At 40.7% G+C, this 26,108-nt stretch overlaps 2 protein-coding genes across 12 annotated transcripts in view; one reads left to right on the forward strand and one right to left on the reverse strand.

Annotated features, from left to right (window-relative positions):
* pspc1 (paraspeckle component 1) overlaps nucleotides 1–618 on the reverse strand; it is a 108,926-nt gene extending 108,308 nt beyond the window's left edge. For 4 of the 7 annotated variants that reach the window (XR_013888053.1, XR_013888052.1, XM_080197306.1 and 1 more), the window contains exon 1: nucleotides 167–618. Coding sequence is in view for 5 of the 7 variants with exons in the window: in XM_080197306.1 (XP_080053432.1) it covers nucleotides 167–472 (306 nt within the window). In the remaining 2 variants the exon portion in view is untranslated. The remainder of the gene's footprint in view (nucleotides 1–166) is intronic. The other 3 variants (XM_080197305.1, XM_080197303.1, XM_080197304.1) reach the window with 1 other exon arrangement.
* A 519-nt stretch (nucleotides 619–1,137) lies between these two features.
* Nucleotides 1,138–26,108, forward strand: part of zmym2 (zinc finger, MYM-type 2) — a 109,494-nt gene continuing 84,523 nt past the window's right edge. For 2 of the 5 annotated variants that reach the window (XM_080197307.1, XM_080197312.1), the window contains exons 1-2: nucleotides 1,138–1,206; nucleotides 19,983–21,065. In XM_080197307.1, the coding sequence (XP_080053433.1) occupies nucleotides 19,997–21,065 (1,069 nt within the window). In that variant the 5' untranslated portion in view covers nucleotides 1,138–1,206; nucleotides 19,983–19,996. Of the gene's footprint in view, nucleotides 1,207–3,745; nucleotides 3,765–15,876; nucleotides 15,931–19,388; nucleotides 19,408–19,982; nucleotides 21,066–26,108 lie in introns of those variants that run through there. The other 3 variants (XM_080197309.1, XM_080197308.1, XM_080197310.1) reach the window with 3 other exon arrangements.

Raw genomic sequence — 26,108 nt, forward strand, 5'->3', positions numbered from 1 at the left:
ATACAATAGCTCGCTGAGTAATAAAGAATAAACAGATTGGAGGTCTAGGTTGTAGTTGTATTTTGTATCAGTTTGATTTTTAAAACTTGGTAAATTTTGTTCCAACACCAGTTACAAGGCTATGAAAATGGCGCCGACAAGTTGAATCAACACATGTTCAACTCACCAAGCGAATGAAGCCGAATCCGCGGTCCCGGTTGATAAAAACCTCGGATGGCTCCCCATATTTCTGGAACAATTTCTTGAAATCTTCTTCCGTGATGTCTGTCGGCAGATTGCCAACGAAGAGCCTGCATCTTTGAGTGTAAGTTTTTTCTCCTGGCCTGCGAAAATTCTTGATGTCTACTGTCAGGGCTTCACCTTCCTCGCCAGGCTCGGTTCCCTCCAGATCCGCTGTGTCATAGTCTCTCTTCACCGGAGAATTGCGGCTGTTCTCTTGTTTCAAATTTCGGTTCAGCTGATTTGACTGCATCGCACGTGACTGCTTTAAAGCCGATAATCAGTAAATTTCTTTATATTAAAAAAACAGGGAAACCTGATTATTGGGGCGACGGAGACAGCAATTTCGTTATCTGCATTCAAACGCAAAATGGCGGCCGCAACACAACCTCCAAACGCTTGAAAGCCAGTGACGTATAAGGCTGGCGAAGGCGGGCGGATCGCCGCCCGATGCCACATGGGAGATTCCAGCTCCTTCAGCCCAAAAGCTCTCTCCACCGTTATTAAATCCCCCTCCTCCAAATGGGCATCACAAATCGGACTACAATTCCCAACAGCCTTTCTGTCACCTGATCCAACTGTCAAAAAAACATTTGTTTTATGCTCTTTCGGATCATCTCTGCCTATTAAATTTTATTTTCTAAAGTTCGTTCTTAATTCAAATTGATTTAATTATTTGTTTCTGGATGCATCTCCTCTCGTTTCCCTGCCAATCAAACAGCGCCCTCTCGGGCCCAGGATCATAAAATATGTTGCTGGAGCTCTACGCGGCAACCTAACCTGATGACGGAAAGGCGATGTCGTCACAATGATTGACAAAGTGACTATCCACACACAGGCTGAGAATTTGCCTTTCTCGGGCGAAATACGAGTACTGGCCCAACCAGTGCGTGCCGAGGGCGGGACTTTAAGGATCAAGTTAGAATGACTTCAAGTCTAGCCCGGGACTGGAACGAGTGCGGTCGGTGTAGATCTCTGGGAAATCGGGTAAGATGTGATATTAACCATGCCTACTTTAACCTTTTTTTTCTTGAATTGTTATGCGGGCTTTGAGGCCAAAACATGTAAAAGGCAGCCTTATGATCCCATCCGTGGAAATAATGGTTAATTGAGTAAAGTTTCACTTGTCCCGCCTCTAATTTTCCCTTTTTAATCCCCCTCACGTATTGTTTCGGTCGCTCTCTAATGGCGGACGTGCGCTAGTACCGCAACGAAGGGGGTAAACCCGCGAGGGATGGTGGTTGTGGGGGGTGGGCAGTCTTGGGGAAAAAATGTTCTTCCTTTGGGAATTTTACATCTTGGTGACTCGTTTCTACCCCACATAAAAACAAAACCCCAAACTATTTATATTTTCATGGAGTAAGGGGGGGTTATTTTTTTCTTTAGTTTTTTTGGGAAAAAAGCTGTTTGTGGTTCCCCCCCATAATAGTTTTATGACAGTGGGGTCTATTTCACTATTTTTAAAATTAATTTGTTTTACATTTTTATCTTTTATTACTTGGAAATTTAATTTTGCATTTTCCCCCTTTTTTTAAACCCCTTTCCTCGGGGTTGTTAATCCCGGATGGGTAGCTATTTTTTTCCTCCGTGAGCATTGTGGGTGTGAATAACGAAACGCACAGACGTTCGCCACAAGCGAGCTTGGTGCGTGTTGAAGGCGGGGCAGCTGGGGGTGGAGGGAAGAGAACCTCGCGGAGATTGGTGCTAACCTTTTCACTGGGATACTGGGATGAGGTCTCTTTTGCCCAATTCCTCCTGGCAGCCAACAAAATAGCCCCCCTCCCGCAATGTTACCAGTTGGGTAGCCTGTTTATTTGCAAGATCAGCACTTTTTACTTTTTTGGGGGGATGAAAGAGGGAGAAGGGTGGCAGTGGTGGTGAAGGAGACAGAGAGGAGGTCTGATTAAAACGAGTCCCGCAGCGAATCCAGACCAGATTTTCGGATTAGCCGTTGTCCTCGATTCAGTCCCTCGTTGGATTTCACGTACGCAAGTGGTCCAAGCACTGTTCTGATCGTCTTTGTTGGTCCATATTTGTGGTGGCAAAGAAACTTGCGATCTGATCAATCTACAGAATTTAAACGAAAAAAACCAGCATTTCGGAATAGAATTCGTGTGCTTGCAGCTACCTCTTCCTATTGTGCCGAAACCAAATGCAAATTGGAAGTAAATCTTTTAAATTGCCCAAATGACGTTTTTTGGAATGAGATACCAAATTCTGATGTATGGATTGTAGCCCGACTCAGCCACCACTACTTCGTCAGTGAAATGCGAAACACGTTTTCCTTGATGAGAACTGTATGGACCACCGTCCTTATTCTGCCACTTGTATTTACTATTTATAATTGGCAACGTCAGATAATGTGGGAATAGTCATGTTTTTTCCCGTCTGATATTCATCGCTTGATCAGATTACCAAGGACAGAATGATTTGACGCAGAAAGAGGTCATTTGGCCCGTATTTTGTTGAGCTTTCCAACTCGTCCTTCATGTCTTCCCCCCCACCCCCCATTTTTCTTGCAATTTTTTTCTTTCAAATATTCATCTTGTTTTCTTTTGAAAGTTACAATTTAATCTGTTTTCGCTGTCCTTCAGACTGAGGGTGAGAAATCTTCAGTTGTTTGGCTAATGGAAACACATTCTCCTCATTTGCTCTTTCATAACTGCTAATGATTTTGAACCCCTCTATCCAATCTCCTCTTAGCCTTGTCGGCTCAATCTGGTAAATCTCCTCTGCGCCCCGTTCCAAGGCCTTGACCTACTTACTGAACCTACTATCCAGAATTGAACACAATATTCCAACTGAGGCTTAATCATTGATTTGTAAACTTATAAAAGCTTTTCTACATATTGCCACTTTTACTAAAGCCAAAGAACATCTGCTTGAACAACAGCCTTCCCAACTTGCCTGCTACTTATTAAGATTTGTGTCCTAATATCCATGTTTCTGTTCCTGTACCCCCTTTAAAATTGTACCATTTAGTTTACATTGCCTGTCTTCCAGCTTAAATGCACCTTTTCACACATCTCTACATTAAGCATTATCTGCTATATGTCTGCCAATTCAGCAACATATTTCTTCCTGAATCCTGTGATTATCCTCCTGTTTATAGAATCAGAGAATGGTTATGGCACAGCATTCAGCCCATTAAGTCCAGGCCATCTCTGTGGAGCAGTCCAGTAATTCTTGTTTCTACCTACCCATTACCCTCAGTGCCAATCTAATTTCCTTTGGAAAACGTTAGTTATCACTGCTTCCATTGCCCACTTTGGCAGCACGTTCTCAGTCATGACTAATTGCTGCATAAGAAAATGTCTTCCTCACATCTCTCTGCATCTCTTGCCCAAAACCTCAAATTTATGGCCCTTGTATTTGTACCAGCAGCTAATTAGAACAGCTTTTCTTTGTCTATCTTATGTAAACCTGTTGTAATCCTGTGCACTTCCATCAAATCTCATCTAAATTTCCTTTCCTCCAGGAAGAATAATCCTAGCTTCTTCAACCTGATCTTGTAGCTGAAATTCCTCTTTCCTGGAATTGCTATGGTAATTCTCAATCTCGAGGATCCTTGCATCATTCCGAACAGCAATACTTGGTTGCAGCCTAACCAGCGTTTTGTAGAGTTTCAGCATAAACTCCCTATGTTTGAAGTCATTATCTTTATTTGAGGTGGTTCAGTGGAGGTTTACGAAATTGATACCTGGAACGAGTGGGTTGTCTTATGTGGAAAGGTTGAACAGACTGGCTTGTTTCCACTGGAGTTTAGAAATATGAGCATGGTCATGATGGGGTGGATGTGAAAAGGATTTCTCCTTATAACAATCGGCAAAGTTTTACAACAATAATTGGGGGGTGGAGTTTGGAATAGATCAACAGGCACTTGGAGAGGTTCAAGTTAATTAAAGAGAGCCACCATGGAATTGTAAAAGGTAAACCATCCTTGCGTAATCTGTTACATCATCAAAAAATTCAATTCGGTGATTGAAGAAAGGAATGCAATGGATGTTGCCCATTTGGATTTTACAAAGGCATTTGACAGAGTACCAAAGTACAAAGGATATTGACAAAATTGAGGCTTACGAAACCTTACCTTATAGTCAGAAAACTAAAACTAGAGGGCACTTTTAAAATTTGGTGTGGCACTTTTACGACAGATGAGAATATTTTTCTGACTTTGGAACTTTAAAAGATTAAAGTTTATAAGTTTATTATTGCCACAATTAGGCTTACATTAACACTGCGGTGAAGTTACTGTGAACATCTGCCTCAGAAGGTGATGGAGGTGGTGGTCATTGTATATTATGGTAGAGGTAAGTAGATTCTAGTAAGGCAAGGGAATCACAGATTATAGGAGCTATATAGGAATGTAGAACGTGAAACACAAACGTGTCAGCCATGATCTTATTGAATGATGGAGCACACTGGAGGAGCCCAATGATCTCCTTTTCTTATTTCATTTATATGAATCTCAAGATCCTATGTGCTTTGCTAATTCCTCTCTCTGAAATGTTGACCTTCAATGATCACGCATAGATCGCAAGGTCCCTCTGCCCCAGGACTTTGTTTAGAACTGTGCTGTTCTATCTATATTGTCTCTTCTCCTCGTCCCTTCTGTGAAGATGCATCACCTCCCACTTCGTATGATTAAATTCCATATACCACTTGTCAGCCCATTCTGCTAGCCTACATATACCCTGTTGCAGTTGGCTTTTATTGTCCTCACTGTTTGCAATATTTCTGCAAATTTTGAAATTTTTCTCTTTTCCAAAATCCAAGTTCTGTGCAGATTGCTTTGACATTTAGAGAACACCATTGTCCACTGTCCATTTGTTTTCTGTTTATAAGCCAAGATTTTATTTGAGCTCACACTGACACTATTCCATGAGCCTCAATTTTGTCAACATCCTCTTTTGTAGTGCTCAAATGCCTTTGTAAAATCCACTTGGACAACATTCATTGCATTCCCTTCTTCAATCTCTAAATTGAATTTTTTGATGACGTAATGGAGATTAGTCAAGGATGGTTTGTCTTTTACAATCCCATGCTGGCTCTCAATGAAATTGAACCTCTCCAAGTGCTTGTTGATCTATTCCCTTCCCTTCCCACCTCCATGATGCTCATGTCCATTTCCTTTAGCAACCTGGGATGCAAGGCTTCCCAACCAGGTGTCTTACCAACTCTAAGCCAGTCTTCCACTACATCATCTCCATCCATTTTCACCCCCTCCATTACATCTATCATCTCTGATATTTTGTTAGCATATTTTTTCTTAATAGACGTTTCTCTGCATTAAATTTTCTGTGGCACATCTGCCCATTCCACCAGTCTGTCTTTGTCGTCTTGAGGTTTATCATTGTCCTCACAGTAGTTCCAAGCTTTTAGTCATCTGAAAAATTTGAAATTATGTCCTGCAAAGCTAAGTCTAGATCATTTGTGTTGATCAAGAAAAATAATGTTCTCAGTACTGAACTCTGGGGAACTCCACAATGTATCTTCCGCCATTGTTTATAATTTACCACTACACTGCATTTTCTGTCAACTCAACAACTTGACATCCACTTTGCTAGTGTCCCTTTTATGCCATGAACATAAAATTTGCTGAGAAGCCTTTATCTAACTCCTTTAGAAGTCTTTACACACCACAGCAACTGCCTAATCCTCATCAAGTTAAACGTGATTTGCAAATTGCAAATCCCTGCTGGCTTTCCTTCAGCTATGTCCGCCATCCCCAAGTGTCTGTTAATTTTATTATTTCTGAAGTCTTCCGTACCACAAGGTTAAACTGAATAGCCTGTAGCTGCAGCATTTATCCTTCCACCCTTTTCTCAAACAATAGAAACAGAAAATGTTGTAAGTACTTGGCTTGAGACTATCTGTGGAGAGACTAACAGTTACCATTTCAGGGCAAAAACCTTTCTTCACAACTGAAGGGAGATAAAACTTTAACAAACTTTAAGCAGTTGAAAGGGAGAGGGGGAAGGAAAAAAGGAAAGGTCTGTGATATGTTGGATTTTGAGAGAGATTAACTAACAAAATACTTCTTGGTACAAAAGGGGCAGGTGGCACTGTGGTTAGCACTGCTGCGCCTCAGTGCCAGGAACCTGGGTTCGATTCCCAGTTTGGGTCACTGCGGAGTCTGCGTGTTCTCCCCGTGTCTGCGTGCATTTCCTCCAGGTGTTCCAGTTTCCTCCCACAGTCTGAAAGACATGTGGTTAGTGCATTAGCCATGCTAAATTCTCCCTCAGTGTACCCAAACAGGTGCCAGATTGTGGCAACAAGTGGATTTTCACAACTTCACTGCATCTTAATGTTGGCTTACTTGTCACAATAAACAAGGAAATAAATAAAGACAAAGGGGGTGTATTGATTGTGTTTATGTAACAAAACTTCCCAGAGTGGGTGTTAATAGCAGAATGATAACTACTGTATCCAAAGACAAAAACATTTTTTAAAAAAGCCAGAGGGTTGGGGGGAGAGAGGAAGGAAGGAAGAGGAGGAGCATTCCTCTGCACCTGCATTTCAGCGTCCTGGATAGATCACATCCGGTTCTGGTGATTTATAAGTTTTTGTACTGTTGGCCTTTCTAATGCCTCATCAAATTTTTAATCCATCCAGTATCTCAATTTACCACCTTCGCTATAATTTTGTTAGGATCTTTATATTTGGTAAAGACAGATCCAAAGTGCTCATTCAGCACCTCAGTCATGCCCTTTGCCTTTACGGATAGATCATGTTTTGGTCCTCAGTCAGCATCACCCCTCTTCTTACTATCATTTTACTATTTATGTTCCTATTGACTGACTCCATGACTTTTGAATTTCCTGTTATGTGAGTTGCCAATATCTTCTCATACTGTGTCTTTACCTCTCTCATTTCCTTTCTTTATTTTCTCTGAAATTTATATAGTCAACCTGGTTCTCGCTTGTAGTATCAACCTGGCAGCCACCATTACCTCCTCTGTTTCATCTTACTCTTCGTCTCTTCTGTCATCCATAGAACTCTGGCTTTGATTGTTCTACCTTCCCCTTTGTGAGATTGTGCCTTGTCTGTAGCCTAGCCATCTCTTTATAGTGACCCATTGCTTGTCAATCTATCTTTACAGTTTACTTAGGTCTGTTCTTCCCCCTGTTAAATTGGCCCTCATCTAATCTGAAATCATGATTACTGTTCCCTAAATGTTGCCTACTGACACTTAATCCACTTGTCAGTAGGCAACATTTAGTTGACATGAGTTTCATGTCAACTGCAAGATTTGAAATTATACACAACAAGCAAGCCAGTGACGTATATTTAAAAAAAAGTAGTTCTGCTACTGACCTGTTGGAAACACCAATGTATGTTTCTCTCCTGCCTGATATGTGGCACTGTGCCAAATATTGTTTGAAAGTTCATGTGCATTCAACATCAACCATATGACCTGCATCAATCCTCTCTGATACTTGAATTCAGTCAAGTTAGTTAAACATGGATTGCTTTTAACATATCACTGGTGACTTTCATATGTTAGCCCATACTTTCCCAAATGCCAGTTAATATTCTTTGGAAAATTTCACCATTGCTGATGAGCTGGGTACTTACAATTGCTGGGTTGACACTCTTCCCTGTTAAAACAAAATATTTGCAATCCAGTCCTCTGGCACCATCCCCATATCTAAGGGGGACTGTTAGAACGTGGACAGAGCCTACGCAAGCAAAATCCTTATTTTGAGCAACTTGGGATACATTCCATCAAGATTGAATGACTTTTCTACGTCTAGGATTACCCTTTTAAGTGCATCCTCCTACTACCTTATTTTGCTGCTACATTGGTGGCATCCTCTTCACTATTGAAGATAGAGACAAAGTACTTATATTCTATATGCTATGCTCTGCCTCCACAGGTATATTTAATTTTAAATCAGTGCCTTGGCCTGCCCACCCACCCTTCAACTACCCTTTTTCCCAATTATCCATTTATAAAATATTTGTCTGTATCATCTATTTTCTGTGTACTGCACTGCCTGGTTCTTTACTGTACATTTTCTTATTTTAATTTCTCCAGTGATTCAGAGCTGGAGCTTTGAATGTCGTCCTTTCCCCATCATGATGATGTTTATTCTGTATATGAACCATTTCCTCTTAATGGCCTCCCATTGTTCAGTACTGATTTGCCTGCCAATTTTTAGTTCCAATCCAATCGTCCCTTTTTTATGTGCTGTGGATAGTACTCCTCCAGTTGCATTTGTATTTGTTGCCCTTCAATATTTTGTTTGTACCTGTTGATTTTCTGCCACATTTAGTCATTTCATTAAATGTTCCTGTGTTTGCACTTGTTAAGGACATTGTCATGTTGTTCCAAATCCCAGAAAGGAAACTTGAAACAATTATCCTCAACTGTATTTCTGCAATTTGATGTAATGTGAGGAAAGGTTTGAAATCCAGAGAATGATGTTTCAGATGTTTTGTGATGACTTTTAAATACAATAAGTGTTCATTAAGAAATAAAATAGACAAACTAAACAAAAAGTACGCTTAGCTAAGAGAGTGGCTATACACAGTATCACTAATTTTAAAAGTTCCAAACAATCTTGACTACGTTCAGAGCTCACTGTGCCCAGAAGGTTCCACAACGTCTTATAGATTTTAAAATCTGTAGGTAGAACCAGTACCTGTTACCACATAATGCAGTTATGACTCTTTGGGGTCAATTCTGAGGTAATCCAATAGCTTGCTTTTCAAAACACTCTTTGCTGGGAGTTAAACAGCTATTCCTGCTTTTGGCTAAGGTGTAAAGACAGCTCCCTGCACAGGTTTAATCAGCTCCTTAAATATAGTTTTCCTTTACCTCATATGACCTAAACTTAATTCCCTTCATTGTTGTTTTGAATTTAAAAGCAAAGTAAGCTCTTTATGCCCCTTTTTTCACACCTATCTTTCTTTGAATCCTTTTTGATTTATTATTATCACGTGTATTGAGATACAGTGAAAAGTATTGTTTCTTGTGCACTTTACAGTCAAAACATAGATGGATTTCAGCGCTAGGCCCCAGGGTTTGATGCACTAACTGGACCTCCCCAATCTGCTTTCCTTGGTATATATTTTAATTGCTTAAACATGGGAGTCTAGGGTACCATTGCAAAATTTGCAGATGGTGCAAAACTATTGTAAATTGAGGGTACTGATTGACTTCAGTAGTGGCAGAGTGTTTAGGACTGCTGCCTCACAGTGCTAGGGATTCGGGTTCACTTCCAGGCTTTGGTGACTGTGGAGTTTGTACATTCTCCCTGTGTATGCAGTCCAAAGAAAGGTGGATTGGCCATGCTAAATTGCCCCAGAGTATCGCAAGATGTGTAGATTGGGATTAGTGGAGTAGTAAATACATGAGGTTACAGGGATAGTCCTGGGTGGAATGCTCCATTGGAGAGTTGATGCAGACTGGATGGGCTGAATGGCCTGCTTCTGCAGTGTAGGGATTCTGTGACATATCCTGGTGGATTGAGCAGACACATGACAGTGAAATTTAATATTGAGATGCAACCACATTGCAGTGGATCTGGAGCCAGTAATGATGGCAGATTTCCCCTGCTGAAAGAAATTTGTGAACTAGATGTGTTTATACTACAGTGACCATTTGATTCCAACTTAGTAATACATTTAATTTTCATTCTCCTAGCTGCCATGATTGGATTGGAACTGTCTCTGGAGCATTAAGCTGGGTTTCTAGATTACTAGCCCTGTAACACTACCAGTATACTACTACCCATCAAACTCAGAACACATTTCGCCCAGAGAATTTGGATGCTGGGTCACCTATAATTTTCAAAGCTGAGGCGGGTAACAAACACACAACTTGCAGGGAGAAAGCCTCATAGATAAAGTAGCCAGGATTATGCTGAGATGAATTTAACACTTTCCTTCACCTCCTTCGTTATCCACGGCTTATTACCTCTCCTCCTACAGTCCTTTTTGACCATCGGAATAAATTTCTGCTGAGCACCAAGAAAGATCTCCTTAAAGATCCTGTTCTTATGTTCTTAAAAGTGATGGTAGAATTTTGAATGCAAAGACTCGAGTTTAGTTTTGGGCGTGCTTTTTTTTTTAAGTTTAAAGACTTAACAAAAAATCAGCACGCCCACAACTTTTCACTGTTTTAACTTTTAAAGGCCCCCCGGTATTGTCAACATTAACAAGTCCAGTGAGCTTAGAATGCATTTTTAAACCTATGTAGAAATATTTTATAGGAAAATAAAATATTAAAGAGGCTTATTCAGAATTCTGTATGATCCAAAGTGCTTTAATCATATATTATCCATAGACATTATCCCTATGACAACCAGAAACTAAAGTGAAGCACATTAAAGGAAATGCTAGAGATTCAGATTGAATGAGAGAAGACTGAGTGCCATACTAGAATTTTAGTGTTGGACAGAGATAATTATACAGGCCTGAAGAAAGAGTTGGCCCAAACTGGGCACAAATAATTGAGGGCAGGACAGTTGAACAATGTTGGGTGTTCAGGATTATGTTGAATACTTCTCAATTGAAGTATATTCCTGAGAGGAAGAGGAATTGTCTAGCCATGGAACGTTTTTATTCCTTTTTACAAGGATGATAAAGAGGACATAAAAACAAAAACTAGGGCATACTAAACTGCAAAAGCTAATGGTAAGCTGGAGGAATGGTAGAACTTTAATGTTCAGCAAAAGGCTACTAAAAATAGAATCAAAAGAGCTAAGATGAACAATGAAAGGAAACTAGCAGAAAACATAGAAAAAAGCTATGTTTTTGTTTGAGTATATAAAGACAATGTTGGGAGGTATTAATGGGGAACACACAGATGTCAGAGGCACTAAACCAATATATATTGCCTCTGTCTTCAGCTAGAGAATACAGAAGATTTTCCAAAAACTGCCATTTAATGCAGAGGAACTTGGTGTAAGAACCACCACGAGGGAAAGAGTATTGAGTAAGCTAATGGGATTAAAGGCAGATAAGTCTCTGGGACCTGATGACACACACCCATGGCATAAAAGGGGTGGATGCAAAGATCGTGGATGCACTGATTATGATATTTCAAAATTCCTTGGATTGTGGTCAGGTCGTGGTGGATTGAAAACATGCTAATGTGACACTGCTATTCAAAAAGGGAGAGGTAAAATGTAGGAAACTATAGGGCTGGTTAGCTTGCCCTCTGGTGGAGAAGTTGCTGGAATCAATCATTAACTCACTTGATGAAGGAGCAGTGCTCCGAAAGCTCATGATTCCAAATAAACATGTTGGACTTTAATCTGGTGTTTTGAGACTTCTTACTCTACTCAAACACTAAGGAAGAGATGAATGTGCATTTGAAAAGACAGAGTCTTTGAGTTGATAAAAAGTTGATGGCACAAATGGGTATGATTTAGTGGCCGTTATGGAAACGTGGTTGCAGGGTGACTGGGAACTGAATATTCAGGGTTATCAGACATTTAAGAAGGACAGGAAGAAAAAGGAGGTGGGGTAGCTCTGTTAATAAAGGATAATATCAGGGCGGTAGTAAGAGAAGATATAGGGTCCAAAGAGCAAAACGTGGAATCCTTGTGGGTGGAGATAAGGAATAGTAAGGGGAGAAAGTCACTGGTGGGTGTGGTCTGTAGGCCCCCAAATAATAACTTTGAGGTGGGGTGGGCTATAAACAAGCAAATAATTGATGCGTGCAAAAACGGAACGGCAATAATTATGGGGGATTTTAACCTGTATATTGATTGGTTGACTCAAGTCGGACGCGGTGGGCTTGAGGAAGAGTTCTTGGAATGCTGTCGGGATAGTTTCCTTGAACAGTATATAACGGAACCTACGAGGGAGCAAGTTATCTTAGATCTGGTACTGTGTAATGAGGCAGGTAGAATTAGGGATCTTCTTGTGAGGGATCCTCTTGGGACAAGTGATCACAATATGGTTGAACTTCTGATGCAGATGGAGGGTGAGAAAGTAGGGTCCCAAACCAGTGTCTTCTGCTTGAACAGAGGGGAATATGATAAAATGAGGGCGGAATTGGCTAATGTAGATTGGGGGGCACAGATTGGTTGGTAGGACAGCTGAGGAACAGTGGAGGATTTTTAAGGAGCTCTTTTTCAGTACTCAGCAGAAATATATTTCGGTGATAAATAAGGACTGTGAGAAAAGAGATAGCCAGCCATGGATATCGAAGGAAATAAAGGAGAGTATTAAATTAAAAACCGATGCGTACGGAGCAGCTAAAAATAGTGGGGAACTTGAAGATTGGGAAAGATTTAGAAGAACTAAGAAAATGATAAAGAAAGGAAAGATAGAATTTGAAACTAAACTAGCTCTAAATATAAAAAATGATAGTAAAAGTTTTTACAAATATATAAAGAGGAGGAGACTGGCTAGAATGAATGTTGGACCCTTGAGGACAAGAGGGGGGATTTAATGGTGGGAAACGAGGAAATGGCTGAGACTTTACATTTTTTTGTGTTCCTCTTCACAGGAGGACACAAATATCTTAGCGAATATTAAAGATAGAGGGCTGGCAGGAGATGCGGTCTTTAATACAAAAACTGTTACTAGAGAGGTAGTGCTTGGTAGACTAATGGGACTGAAGGTAGACAAGTCCCCGGGACCAGATGGAATGCATCCCAGGGTTCTGAAACAAATGGCAGAAGTAATAGCAGATGCGTTAGTAATTGTTTATCAAAATTCGCTGGACTCTGGGGAAGTGCCGGCGGATTGGAAAACAGGTACTGTTACGCTGCTGTTTTAAAAAAAGGTAACAGACAAAAGGCAGGTAACTACAGGCTGGTTAGCTTAACGTCCGTAGTTGGAAAAATGCTAGAATCCATCATTAAAGAAGAAATAGCAGGACACCTAGAAAAGAATGGTTCGATCAATCAGATGCAACACGGATCTGTGAAGGGAAAGTCATGTTTAACGAATTTACTGGATTTTTATGAAGGTGTGACTAGTGCAGTAGACAGAGGGGAACTGGTGGATGTGGTGTTTTTAGATTTCCAGAAGGTGTTTGATAAGTGCCTCACAAAAGGTTGCTGCAGAAGGTTAGGGTACACGGAGTTGGGGGTAAAGTGTTAGCGTGGATTGAGGATTGGCTATCTAACAGGAAGCGGAGAGTTGGAATCAATGGGTGCTTTTCTGATTGGCACTTGGTGACTAGTGGTGTGCCACAGGGATTGGTGCTGGAGCCTCAATTGTTTACCATATACATAGACAATCTGGAGGAGGGGGCTGAGTGTAGGGTAACAAAGTTTGCTGATGAATGGAAAAGCAAATTGCGTGGAGGACGTGGAAAGTCTGCAGAGAGATCTGGATAGGCTGAGTGAGTGGGCGAGGACCTGGCAGATAGTATAACCTTAGCAAATGTGAGGTTATCCGCTTTGGAAGAAATAATAGTAGGATGGAATATTATTTAAATGGTGAAAAGTTGCAGCATGCTACTGCGCAGAGGGACCTAGGGGTCCTTGTGCACGAATCGCAAAAACTCAGTCTGCAGGTGATCAAGAAGGCGAATGGAATGTTGGCCTTTATCGCAAGGGGGTTAGAATATAAAAGCAGGGAGGTCTTCCTGAAACTGTACAAGGCACTGGTGAGGCCGCAACTAGAGAACTGTGTGCAGTTTTGGCCCCCTTATTTGCGAAAGGACGTACTGGCCTTGGAGGGAGTACAGAGAAGGTTCACCAAGCTGACACTGGAGATGAGGGGGTTAGCTTATGAGGAGAGATTAAATAGACTGGGACTGTACTCGTTAGAGTTTAGAAGGCTGAGGGGGGGATCTTATAGAGACTTACAACTTAATGAAGGGGCTAGATAGGGTAGAGGTAGAGAGATTCTTTCCGCTTAGAAAGGAAACCAGAACTAGAGGACACAGCCTTAAAATAAGGGGGGCAGTTTAGAACGGAGTTGAGGAGGAACTTCTTCACTCAAAGGGTGGTGAATCTCTGGAATTCTGTGCCCATTGAAGTGGTGGAGGCTACCTCGTTGAATATATTTAAGTCATGGGTAGATAGATTTCTGATAGATGAGGGAATTAAGGGTTATGGGGAGCAGGCGGGAAAGAGGAACTAATCCACTTCAGATCAGCCATGATCTTATTGAATGGCGGGGCAGGCTCGAAGGGCTAGATGGCCTACTCCTGCTCCTATTTCTTATGTTCTTAAAGCTTAATCAATCTTTGTTAGATGGTTTTATGAAGGGTAAGTTATGTTTGATAAACTTGTTTGAGTTCTTTGAGGACATAACCAGCAAGGTGGATAGTGGGGACCCTGTGGGTGTGGTATACCTGGACTTCCAGAAGGTGCCACGTGAGACTGATCCAGAAGGTGGGACTGGATTGTGGATTGGCTGACTGACAGAAAGCAAAGGGTTGAGGTAAATGGGTCCTTCCCTGGATGGTGAAATGTAATTAGCGGGGTGCCACAGGGATCAGCCCTCAGACTGCAACTCTTTACAATCTATATATTAAAAAAAAATGCAAGCAGGAGCAGAGCGTAACATAGCAAATTTTTTAGTGGATACTAAAATAGGTGAGAAAACAAGCAGTGAAGAGGATATAAAGATTTCACACACTGATAGGCTAGGAGAGTGAGCCAAAATTTGGCAGATGGAGTTTAATGTGGATAAGTGTGAGGTTATCCATTTTGGCAGAAACAAATTATTACCAAGTGGCATGCATGTAATAAAAAAAGCAAATGGAATGTTAGCATTTACTGCAAAAGGACTGAGTTGCAATTGTATAGGATGCTGGTGAGACCACATCTGAAGTATTGTGTCCCATTTTGGCCTCCTTATTTGAGAAAGGATGTGGTGGCAGTTCAGACGAGATTCACCGGATTGATTCTGGGAATGAAAGGGTTGAAGTATGAGCAGAGATTAAACGGTTTGGGCCTATACTAGCTGGAGTTTAGAAGGATGAGAGGGGATCTGATTCAGGTTTTTAAGATTTTAAAAGGGATTGATCAAGTAATTGTAGACCAAATGTTTTCTCTTATGGGGCAATCTAGAGCAGGAGGTCACAAATATAGATTGAGAGGTGGTCAGCTTAAAACTGAGATGAGGAGGAACTATTTGCAGAAGGTGGTTAATTTTGTGGAACTCACTGCCCCATAGCGTGGTGGAGACTGAATCATTGGTTTCAAGAAAGAGATAAATATTTTTCTAATAAAAGAAGGGATATGGGGAACAGGTTGGGAGGTAAATTTGAGGCCAGGGAAAGATCAGCCATGATCTGATTGAATAATGGAGTGTGCCTGAAGGCTGAATTTACTTCTGTTCATAATTCCTATGAAATATAAATGATTTGAAGCAGGCTCTTTTTTTTTTGTTGTTCGCTGCACCCTCCCAACCTACTCCAGAAACACTAAATTAGGAACTGTATGCACTAAGGTGATGGTTTTCTACACTTCACCAATTTGCTGCAGGTAGATTTATGATGTTAGGTATACACACATAACTGCAAATAGTTGAAACATTTTTGCAAGCAGTTAATTCCTTGTGTAAATATCATACACCATCATAATGTCCATTCTACTGATAATGATTGTATGGTTTTGGGCTGGCATTTGCTAATGTAATATACACGAATTTTTATAAATTATTATAATGTGAAGGCAATTTACAAGACTAAATAATATTTACAGGTCAGATGGAAATTGGAAAATTCTGGCTTCATTCTCAGTTCAAGTCACCACCTGAATTTCAAATTGAATTACTGCTTTGCTTGTAGGTATTGAATATTCTCCATATGCAGTAACAGTGAAAAGAACCGCATCAATGTTTGGATCATGATCCAGTGTTACCAGATAAATATTTACAGGTTTACAGCTCTATTTGATTAGGTTTTGCTTATGATCAACTAGACAATAGTAGCTGCTGATGCTACATTCATTTTCTTAGAAAAAGATTGATCTTACTGTGCTAACCTGTATTCAGTACAAGAGACCGTGAATCAAAGTTTTTGTTGTTCATCTTTTCCAAAGTTTTAAACAACCTGATAGTTAAACATTGTTTACCATTTCAGGTGTGGATACAAAGCTGGTACTCTGATAAATAAAGGACCCATGTTTCTTTGGGACCTGTACTAATATTAGTCACAAGTAAGGCTTACGTTAACACGGTAATGAAGTTACTGTGAAATTCCCCTAGTCGCCATAGTGCGGCGCCTGTTCAGGTCCATGCAACTAACCAGCACATCTTTCTAACCAAGTTAACCAAACTTAACATTTATTTTGGCTTTTCAAAAATATATTTGGGTACGGCAGGTAGTTGGGAAAAATCCTTAGCATTACACACAACAATTATAGAATTGGCTCTTCTGCCATGGTTCTCTTGTTGAAATAACTTGCCAGCTCACAACTGAGGGAAACGTTGATAGTTGCTGTGAGTGTCAAACCCAACACCAATGTGAATCTATTTCTTTTAAGAGATGTGAAATGATAGGTATGTTGCAACATTCCATTCAAAAATGCCGTTTAAATATGGAAAATGCAATTATAAAAATGTCATCTAGTGAAATCTGCAGACACTGAAGCAAAACACTTGATCTCAGTTTTAATCACAGTTACACCAGCGTTCCCCACAATAACTGCTTATCATAGAATAATCAAATGATTACAGCCAGGAGGTCACCATTTGGCATGTCAACCCATGCTGACTCTCAGCAAGAGCGAGTCAGCCAGTTGTGCTCCTTTATCCTTTGCCTATAATCCTGCAAGTTTATCTTTGAGTGCTTACCCAATTCCATTTTGAAAGCCACAATCGCACCATCCTTGTAGGCAGTGAGTGAGTGCATTGCAGGTATGAACCGCTCACAGCACAAAAAAAACCTGTCAAGTTTGTTTCTTTTGCAAAGTACTTTAAATGTGTTTTCTCTGGTTCTCGAATCACTACCCAAGGGAATAGTTTGTTTATCTACCCTACCTAGATCATGATTTTGAAGACCTCTATCGAATATCCTCTCGGCTATCTCTTCTCTAAAAAGAACACTTCAATCCATCCATGTAATTGAGGTCCCTCATTCCTAGAGCCGTTCTTATAAACATTTTCTACACTCTTTTCTATATCCTGGATTATTCATTCTCAAAGCTTTCCCACCACCCAGGTTAAACTGACTTGTAGTTGCTGGGCTTACCTTTATACCCATTTCTCAATGAAGATGCAGCATTTACAATTCTGCAGTCCTGTGACACCACACCTGTATCTAAGAATGATTATGGCCAGTGCCTGTACACTTTCTACTGTTGCTTTCCTCTATCCTCAGATGTATTTGATATAAATTTTCAAGCTTTGAAGGGCTTCGTAAAGAGAAACTAATTCTGTTGTGTGAGGGGTTTTGAACTTGGGGTTATTAACATATGATTTGAGCCGGGCCTTTAAGCTGTGCAGTTAGGTGACACTGCTGCAGGCGTCTTCCACAAACGCCACTAGAAGCTAGGTGAAATTTCATTTTAAATCTGCGATTCAAAAGATTTATTCTTAATCTGGCGTGTTTAGGGATTTGAGGCAAAGATCTGTGGTTTACTCATATAGCAGCCGTAATATCATTGAATAGCAAAACGGACTTAGGCGAAGTGCCTTCTCCTGTTCTTCGGTATTCATTTTTATGGTTAAAAGTCCACTGTAACAAACATTAAAATTGTCTTTTTTAAAATTTCCTGTTATGATTGATGAGACTTTAGATAACCAGTGGTAAACATTTCATATTCTTTGATCAGTTAAGACTGTGCCATGGAGATTAATAAGGCTAAAGTAAAGTCTAAATTAATTTTAGCATTATTTGCAAAGGTTTCAAGCTGTGAATGCTAACCAATAGATATTGTTGGTTTGATCTAGATTTCATCCACCAATGAGGCTGCAAGTCCAAGAAAAGTCTATGCCAAAACTTCAGACCCACATATTTCAAACAGGATAAACCAGCAAGTGCTCTTGACTTTGTTAATAAAATAGTCAGGGCCTGTTGACGACCAAAAGTCATCAGATTTGAAACATTAGCTCTGTTCTCTCCACAGGTGCTGCCAGACTTGCTGAGATTTTCCAGCACTACTTGTTTTTGTTTAAGATTCCAGCATTTTGCTTTTATGTGGTACTTATTTGCTTTCTTGTTGGGAAAGGACATTTAGAAGTTTTCATTTGTGAACATAGGAAGTAGGAGTAGGCCATCTGGCTCCTCAAGCCTGCTCTGCCATTCGCTAAGATCATGGCTGATCTTTTTGTGGACTCAGCTCCACTTAGCCACCCACTCACCGTAACCCTTAATTCCTTTACTGTTCAAAAATTTATCTATCCTTGCCTTAAAATCATTCAATGAGGCAACCTCAACTGCTTCACTGGACAGGCAATTCCACAGATTCACAACCCTGTATGTGAAGGAAGTTCCTCCTCAACTCAGTCCTAAATCTGCTTCCCCTTATTTTGAGGCTATGCTCCCTAATTCTAGATTCACCCACCAGTGGAAACAGCTTCACTGCTTCTATCTTATCTATTCCCCTTCATAATCTTATATGTTTCTATAAGATCTCCCTCATTCTTCTGAATTCCAATGAGTATAGCCCCAGTCTACTCAGTCTCTCCTCATAAGCCAACCCTTTCAACTCCAGAATCAACCTTGTGAATCTCCTCTGCACTCCCTCCAGTGCCAGTATATCCTTTCTCCGGTAAGGAGACCAAAATTGTACGCAGTACTCCAGGTATGGCCTCATCAGCACTTATACAGCTGCAACATAACCTCGCTGTTTTTAAACTCCATCCCTTTAGCAAAATGAAGGACAAAATTCCATTTGCCGCCTTAATTACCTGCCCCACCTGCAAACCAACTCCTTGAGATTCCTGCACAAGGACACCCAGGTCCCTCTGCACAGCAGCATGCTGCAGTTTTTTACCATTTAAATAATAGTCCATTTTGCTGTTATTCCTACCAAAATGGATGACCTCACATTTACCAACATTGTGCTCCATCTGCCAGACCCTCACCCACTCACTTCGATTTATCTATATCCCTATAAACTGTGAACATGCAGTCCTTCCCACCTAATTTTTCTTTTCTATTGTTAAAATGTTTGTATAATCAGAGTGAATATTTATGTTAAGTTATTCGTTTGTTACAAAGTTTGAGCCATCATCTCGAAACTAACCCTAATTATTCCCAGTGGGAGCCTGTAAAGAACAGTTTAGCCTGTTCCCAAGATGAGGAAGAGAATGATTGTGAGATAATATTACTTTCCTTTTTATATCTCCCTCCAACTAATATCTTTACTTTTAGTTTGTTCTGTTGTTTTGTTTGCTGTTTCATTGAACTGATATTAGAATTGGTTTGTCTTAGCCAGAAATATGACAAACGTGTATGTTATTTCCATTCATTGCCTCTACTTATGTGTATCAATGAAAATTCTACAATATATTTTGCACTATCCCAGTCTGCAACAAATTTATTAGGTTGGTTTCCGTGCCAAAAGCATGGTATTCAGTTAGAATTTGTCACATTCTTGGGAATTATGTTTTCAGAAAAGCCTTGGGTTCTCGGAATGTCTTTGTAAATGTATATGTGCTGTTTTTAATGCATAGAGAATGTTATTTCGTATAGGGAAAAATAGATGTTCTAATGTTTCACAATTTTATGATATATCGATATTATCATTATTTTACCTCATGACTGGATTGTGAGTCCAATCAATAAGTTAGTTCACAAATCAAGATACAATCTTGATTTAATCTTTGTGATACTACAAGTAATTCTTGTATAGAAATAACCTAACGTTCTTTCTTTGTTTTTAATACAGCTGATACTTGAGACATGAATGTTGGAAGTAATGAGGCTATAGGTATGAGCTCGGTGCCAGAAGACCCATACATTGAACAACAAAAATACTTGGGAGTTGGAGGAGGATTACATGGTGATCTCAGTATGTCGACTGCAATCTCAAATGCAGCTATAGTTTTCAATTCACAAAATTTGAGCAATCATCTTGAAACTAACTCTGATAACTCCCATTGGAAGCCTGTAGAAAACAGTTTAACCTGTTCCCAGAATGAGGAGGAGGATGATGATGTTGTTTTTGTTGAACCTTCCTTTTCTGCAAATTGTCCTGCAACCACACGAGTAGATAGAACCAGTGCTTCACTTTCAGTGTTTGAAAATCCAGAATCAATAGGAAATGAAATGAATATATCATTGCCACCATTAGGAAAAGATTCTGTATCTCCAGTGGAGCCCATCATAATTGACGATGAGGAAGAAGGGAACCCTGAACCAGGAAAAACTGTCAACATTGCCACATCTGAAAGATGTGCCGAAAGGAATGGATTCAGTGAATCAACCATGGATTTTTCATCATCCAACTTGGGCACCCAAAAAGTTGGTTTCCATAATATTGCAGTGCAGTATGTAGATAATCAGGGTTTATTTTGTCCTCCAAATTTGGAGAATAACAATTTGAATTGGGAAAGCAGAACAGGAATAAAGGAAGTTGACCTGAATGAATGCCACCCTTTACAACCAACAATGCTTTCTGATCCCAGGCGAGGTAATACTTTGCGAGCAAATGGAGGAGAAGCATTAAATCAAGGTATAAGTACTGAACCTGATTCTGAGATACAAATAACTTGTGTGACCACATTAGATGCTAGTTCAAAGCCAGCCATAAATGAAGCACCAGCACAATGTTCTAGGGGAACGGATTTAGATCTAATGATTTGCAATGTAACCTCTCTTCAAGATCAGAAATTTGAAGGTGTAGATGAGGGAGTACAGAAACAAGCTTTTCAATATGGCATAGGAGCTTCTAATTCAGACAACATGGATGGTGCTGGAGATGGATTTCTAAATGGAGAATCTGTGCTTTTGACATCACAACACAAAATTGGTGAGTACTTTTTAATGTAAGTTTTTTCCGCAAATGAGTGAATCGTGATTATGTGAATCTGTAACCTAACAGAAGATGTTCGGATCATTTTTGAAGCAAATAAAAATACAACTATCAGTTGAATTTCCTGTATTAATGCATGTAGGAAGACAAAATCAAAAGAAATATTCAGGACATGCAAGGTGAGAAGGTGGCGGTTAATTCTACCCGAATAGGGATGAATATATGACAAAGGGAGATGAAGGTGCAGTGGCGAGGGAATGAGATCAGCACATGGGAATGGTCAACAAAGAATGACAAAGAAGTTGATAAAGAAGGGTAGGATAAACTATGAAGCTGGGCTAGCGCTTAATATAAAAAAGGATAGGAAGAGTTTTTATAAATATATAAAAAGGAAGAGGCTGACTAGGGTGAACGTTGGACCCTTAGAGGATGAGAGGGGGGACTTAGTGGTAGGGGATGGGGAAATGGCTGAAGCCTTGAATAACTTTTTTGTATCAGCCTTCACGGAGGAGGACGTGAATAATTTGCTGGGTGTTAGCGATGGAAAGATGGTAGGAGTGGAGGGCCTGAATGACATTATTGTTACTAGAGAGGCAGTGCTCGAAAGACTGGAGGGACTGATTGTGGACAAGTCCCCAGGACCGGATGGAATGCATCCAAGGATTCTGAAAGAAATGGCGGAGATGATAGTGGATGCCTTGGTGATTATTTTCCAAACGTCGCTGGATTCCGGGGAAGTCCCGGAAGATTGGAAAACGGCTAATGTTACGCCGTTGTTTAAGAAGGGTGGCAGGCAAAAGGCAGGGAATTATAGGCCGGTTAGTTTAACGTCTGTTGTAGGTAAAATGCTAGAATCCGTGATCAAGGAGAAAATAGCGAGGCATCTTGAGGAGAATTGTTTGATAGAGCAGGCGCAGCACGGTTTCGTTAAGGGGAAGTCGTGTCTGACGAATTTATTGGCGTTCTATGAGGATGTGTCTCGGGTGGTGGATAGAGGAGAGCCGGTGGATGTGGTGTTTCTTGATTTTCAGAAGGCGTTTGATAAGGTGCCACACAAGAGGTTATTCCAGAAGGTCGGGGGGCATGGAGTTTGGGGGTAGGGTGTTAGCGTGGATAGGGGATTGGCTGTCAAATAGGCAGAGAGTGGGGGTCAATGGGTGCTATTCGGATTGGTGGTTGGTGACTAGTGGAGTGCCCCAGGGGTCGGTGCTGGGGCCTCAGCTATTTACTATTTATATAGATGATCTGGAGGAAGGAACCGAGTGTATGGTGTCGAAATTTGCTGATGACACCAAGATTGGTGGAATGGCAAATTGTGCGGAGGGTGTGGAAAGTCTGCAGAGGGATCTAGATAGGCTGGGCGAATGGGCCAGGAACTGGCAAATGGAATTTAATGTTGGCAAGTGTGAAGTTGTCCACTTTGGTAGGAATAATGGTAGGAAGGACTATTACTTACATGGCGAAAAACTGCAGCATGCGACGGTGCAGAGGGACCTCGGGGTCCTTGTGCATGAGTCGCAAAAACCCAGCCTGCAGGTGGTCAGGAAGGCGAATGGGATGCTGGCCTTCATAGCGAGCGGGATTGAATATAAAAGTAGGGAGGTCTTGCTGCAACTGTACAGGGCACTGGTGAGGCCGCAGCTGGAGTACTGTGTGCAGTTTTGGTCGCCGCACTTTCGCAAGGATATTTTGGCCTTGGAGGGAGTGCAGAGGAGGTTTACTAGGCTGATACCGGAGTTGAGGGGGTTGAACTATGAGGAGAGGCTGAATAAACTAGGCTTGTACTCATTAGAGTTTAGAAGAATGAGGGGAGATCTCATTGAGACATATAAGATGATGAATGGGATGGATAGGATAGAGGTGGAGAGGCTCTTCCCACTCAGAAAGGACAGTAGGACTAGGGGGCACAGCCTCAAGATAAAGGGGGGGTGGTTTAGAACGGAGTTGAGGAGGAACTTTTTCACTGAAAGGGTGGTGAATCTCTGGAATTCTCTGCCCGTTGAAGTGGTGGAGGCTGCCTCGCTAAATATATTTAAGACGCGGGTTGATAGGTTTTTGATAGGCAAGGGGATTAAGGGTTATGGGGAGAGGGCGGGAAGGTGGAACTGAGGCACGACAGATCAGCCATGATCTTATTGAATGGCGGGGCAAGCTTGAAGGGCTAGATGGCCTACTCCTGCTCCTATTTCTTATGTAAATGGAGAAAATATGGTTGTGAAAGGACAGGCATTCAGTATCCAGAACGTGGGTTGAGAAGGCTTTGTGGTGCAAGGAGAGTTTGCTAAAATGCTATGTGAGGATTGTATTCAGAATATTTATCTTTTGAAAGGTGGGGAAATGCCTAGAATATTGATTGTTCATTTGAACTGGGGAACCACTTGAGATGTTCATTTGGTGCAGGGAAGTGCTGAATGTCATTGAGTGGTGCTGAAGTTTTCGAGATTCTTTTGGATTTTGGGGAATAATGAGTTACACAAGTTTCATGAGGCCATTATTGGCTGAGTGATGGAGCATGACATTCTAATTTGGCGTGAATTCACTGATAGTGGCAAGCAAGCAGGAACAAGTGCAAGTTTTATAACGTTGCAAGGAGTTGGATGGGGAAGATGGCTTGGGAGCAAATAGAAGCAGTTTACTATATAAATTCACTGACTCTGGGGTGGTTCCTGCAGATTGGAAAACAGCAAACGTGATGCTGCTGTTTAAGAAAGGAGGTAGGCAAAAGGTGGGTAGCTATAGGCTGGTTAGGGAAAATGCTTGAATCTATCATCAAGGAAGAAATAACGAGACATCTGGATATAAATTGTCCCACTGGGGAGATGCAACATGGGTTCATGAAAGGTAGATCGTGTTTGACTAATTTGGTGGAATTCTTTGAGAACATTACTGGCATGGTGGACAGTGGAGAACCTATGGATGTGACGTATCTGGATTTCCAGAAGGCATTTGACAAGGTGCTGCATCAAAGGCTGCTACATAAGATAAAGATGCACGGTGTTAATGATGATGTATTAGCATGGATAAAGGATTGGTTAACTAACAAAGCAAAGAGTGAGGCTAAATGGGTGTTTTCCTGGTTGATGATCAGTGACTAGTGATGTGTCTCGAGGATCAGTGTTGGGACCGTAGTTGTTTACAATTTACATAGATGATTTAGAGTTAGGGACCAAGTGCAATGTGTCAGAATTCGCAAATGACACTAAGATGGGTGGCAGAGTAAAGTGTGCCAAGGACACAGTCTGCAAAGGCTATAGATAGTCTAAGTGAGTGGGAAACGGTCCGGCAGAAGGAGTACAATGTTGGTAGATGTGAGGCCATCCATTTTGGAAGGAATAACAGCAAAGTGGACTATTATTTAAATAGTTAAAAAAAAATTGCAGTATGCTGCTGTGCAGCGGGACCTGGATGTCCTTGTGCATGAATCTCAAAATGGTTTGCAGGTGCAGCAGGTATTTAAGAAGGCAAATGGAATTTTGTCCTTCATTGCTAGAGGGATGCAGTTTAAAAACAGGGAGGTTATATTGCAGCTGCATAAGATGCTGGTGAGGCCACACCTGGAATATTGTGTACAGTTTTGGTCTCCTTACTTGAGAAAGGATACATCAGCATTGGAGGGGGTGCAGAGGACATTCACTAAGTTGATTCCAGAGTTGAGATTGTTGGCTTATGTGGAGAAACTGAGTACGCATTGGAATTCAGAAGAATGAAGGGAGATTTTATAGAAATGTACAAGATTATGAAGGGAATAGATAAGATAGAAACTGGGAGGTTATTTTCACTGTCAGGTGAAACTAGAATTGAGGGACATAGCCTCAAAATAAGGGGGAGCAGATTTAGAACTGTGTTGAGGCAGAACTTTTTTACACAAAGGGTTGTGAATCTGTGGCATTCCCTGCGCAGTGAAGCAGTTGAGGTTACCTCGTTGAATGTTTTTTGGGGCAAGAATAGATAAATTTTTGAACAGTAAGGGATTAAGGGTTATGGTGAGCAGGTGGATAAGGAGCTGAGTCCAAGAAAAGAGCAGCCATAATCTTATTGAATAGTGGAGCAGGCTTGAAGGTCAAATGGCCTACTCCTGCTCCTAGTTTTTATGTTCTTGTGTGTGAATTAATGATTTTAATGTAACTCAATTCCGAAAGCCAAGCAACTTGTGAGAGATTCCAGTCCATCCAGAAATCGTGAGTAAGCCATTGGAGGGGCTCCTTAATGGTGAAAGGCTGAGCGCTTTGTGTGGATGGGATATTGGACTCTTCATGGCTCTGGGGAATGTTTTGTCTGGGGTATGTGTGAGGGCATAAAGAAAAATATTTTAAGTTTCAATTTGCCTGGTTTACTTTTCTGTACCAAGACAACTGACGAAGGCAATCACCGGCTGCTCCACCATGATGCTTGGCTGAGGGTCTTTGGACATCACTGTGTCCAATGAAATGGAGGTGAGGTGGAAATAAAAGCACACTGCAAATCAAACTAATTTTATTTAAAGTCTGCAATAAACTGAACTTGTGGCCAATTTGCGACAACTTCTGATTGAAGCATGGATTTCTCCAACAAAATGCAGTGAATGGGGGATGTTCATATAACACAAATTGATTATTTCTCCAACAAAATGATATGAACGCTTAGAAGTACTCATTTGGTTGTAAAGCGCTTGCAACACCCTGAGGTCATGCAAGGTGCTATATAAATCTTCTTTAATTCCCTCTTATTATGGATGATCATAGCTTCATTCTATTTATTTGAAAAAATCTGGAATGAGGACATGCAACATGCTCACAGCATTACATGGGTGGTATTTAAACACTTTTTTTCTAACTCCACTTTGTAAGTGGTAATTAGAGACTATTAAATTTGAAATTCTACCTGTTTTGAAAAGTGAACTCAGGAAGCTGCTAAGTGTCTCAGTTTAAAATAAGTTCTGGAGTCCCTTGGACACAAAGTAAAAGCTACAACAGGTTGTCTGTTGTCTCTTTTATTCAAACTTTTAATTTTAACATAAAAGGTATTTAGCTGCTATAAAAAGATTCTTAAAAAATAAGGATT

This window comes from Carcharhinus amblyrhynchos, chromosome 10 (assembly GCF_965287045.1).
Source record: "Carcharhinus amblyrhynchos chromosome 10, sCarAmb.v2.hapA, whole genome shotgun sequence".
Taxonomy (NCBI): Eukaryota; Metazoa; Chordata; class Chondrichthyes; order Carcharhiniformes; family Carcharhinidae; genus Carcharhinus; species Carcharhinus amblyrhynchos.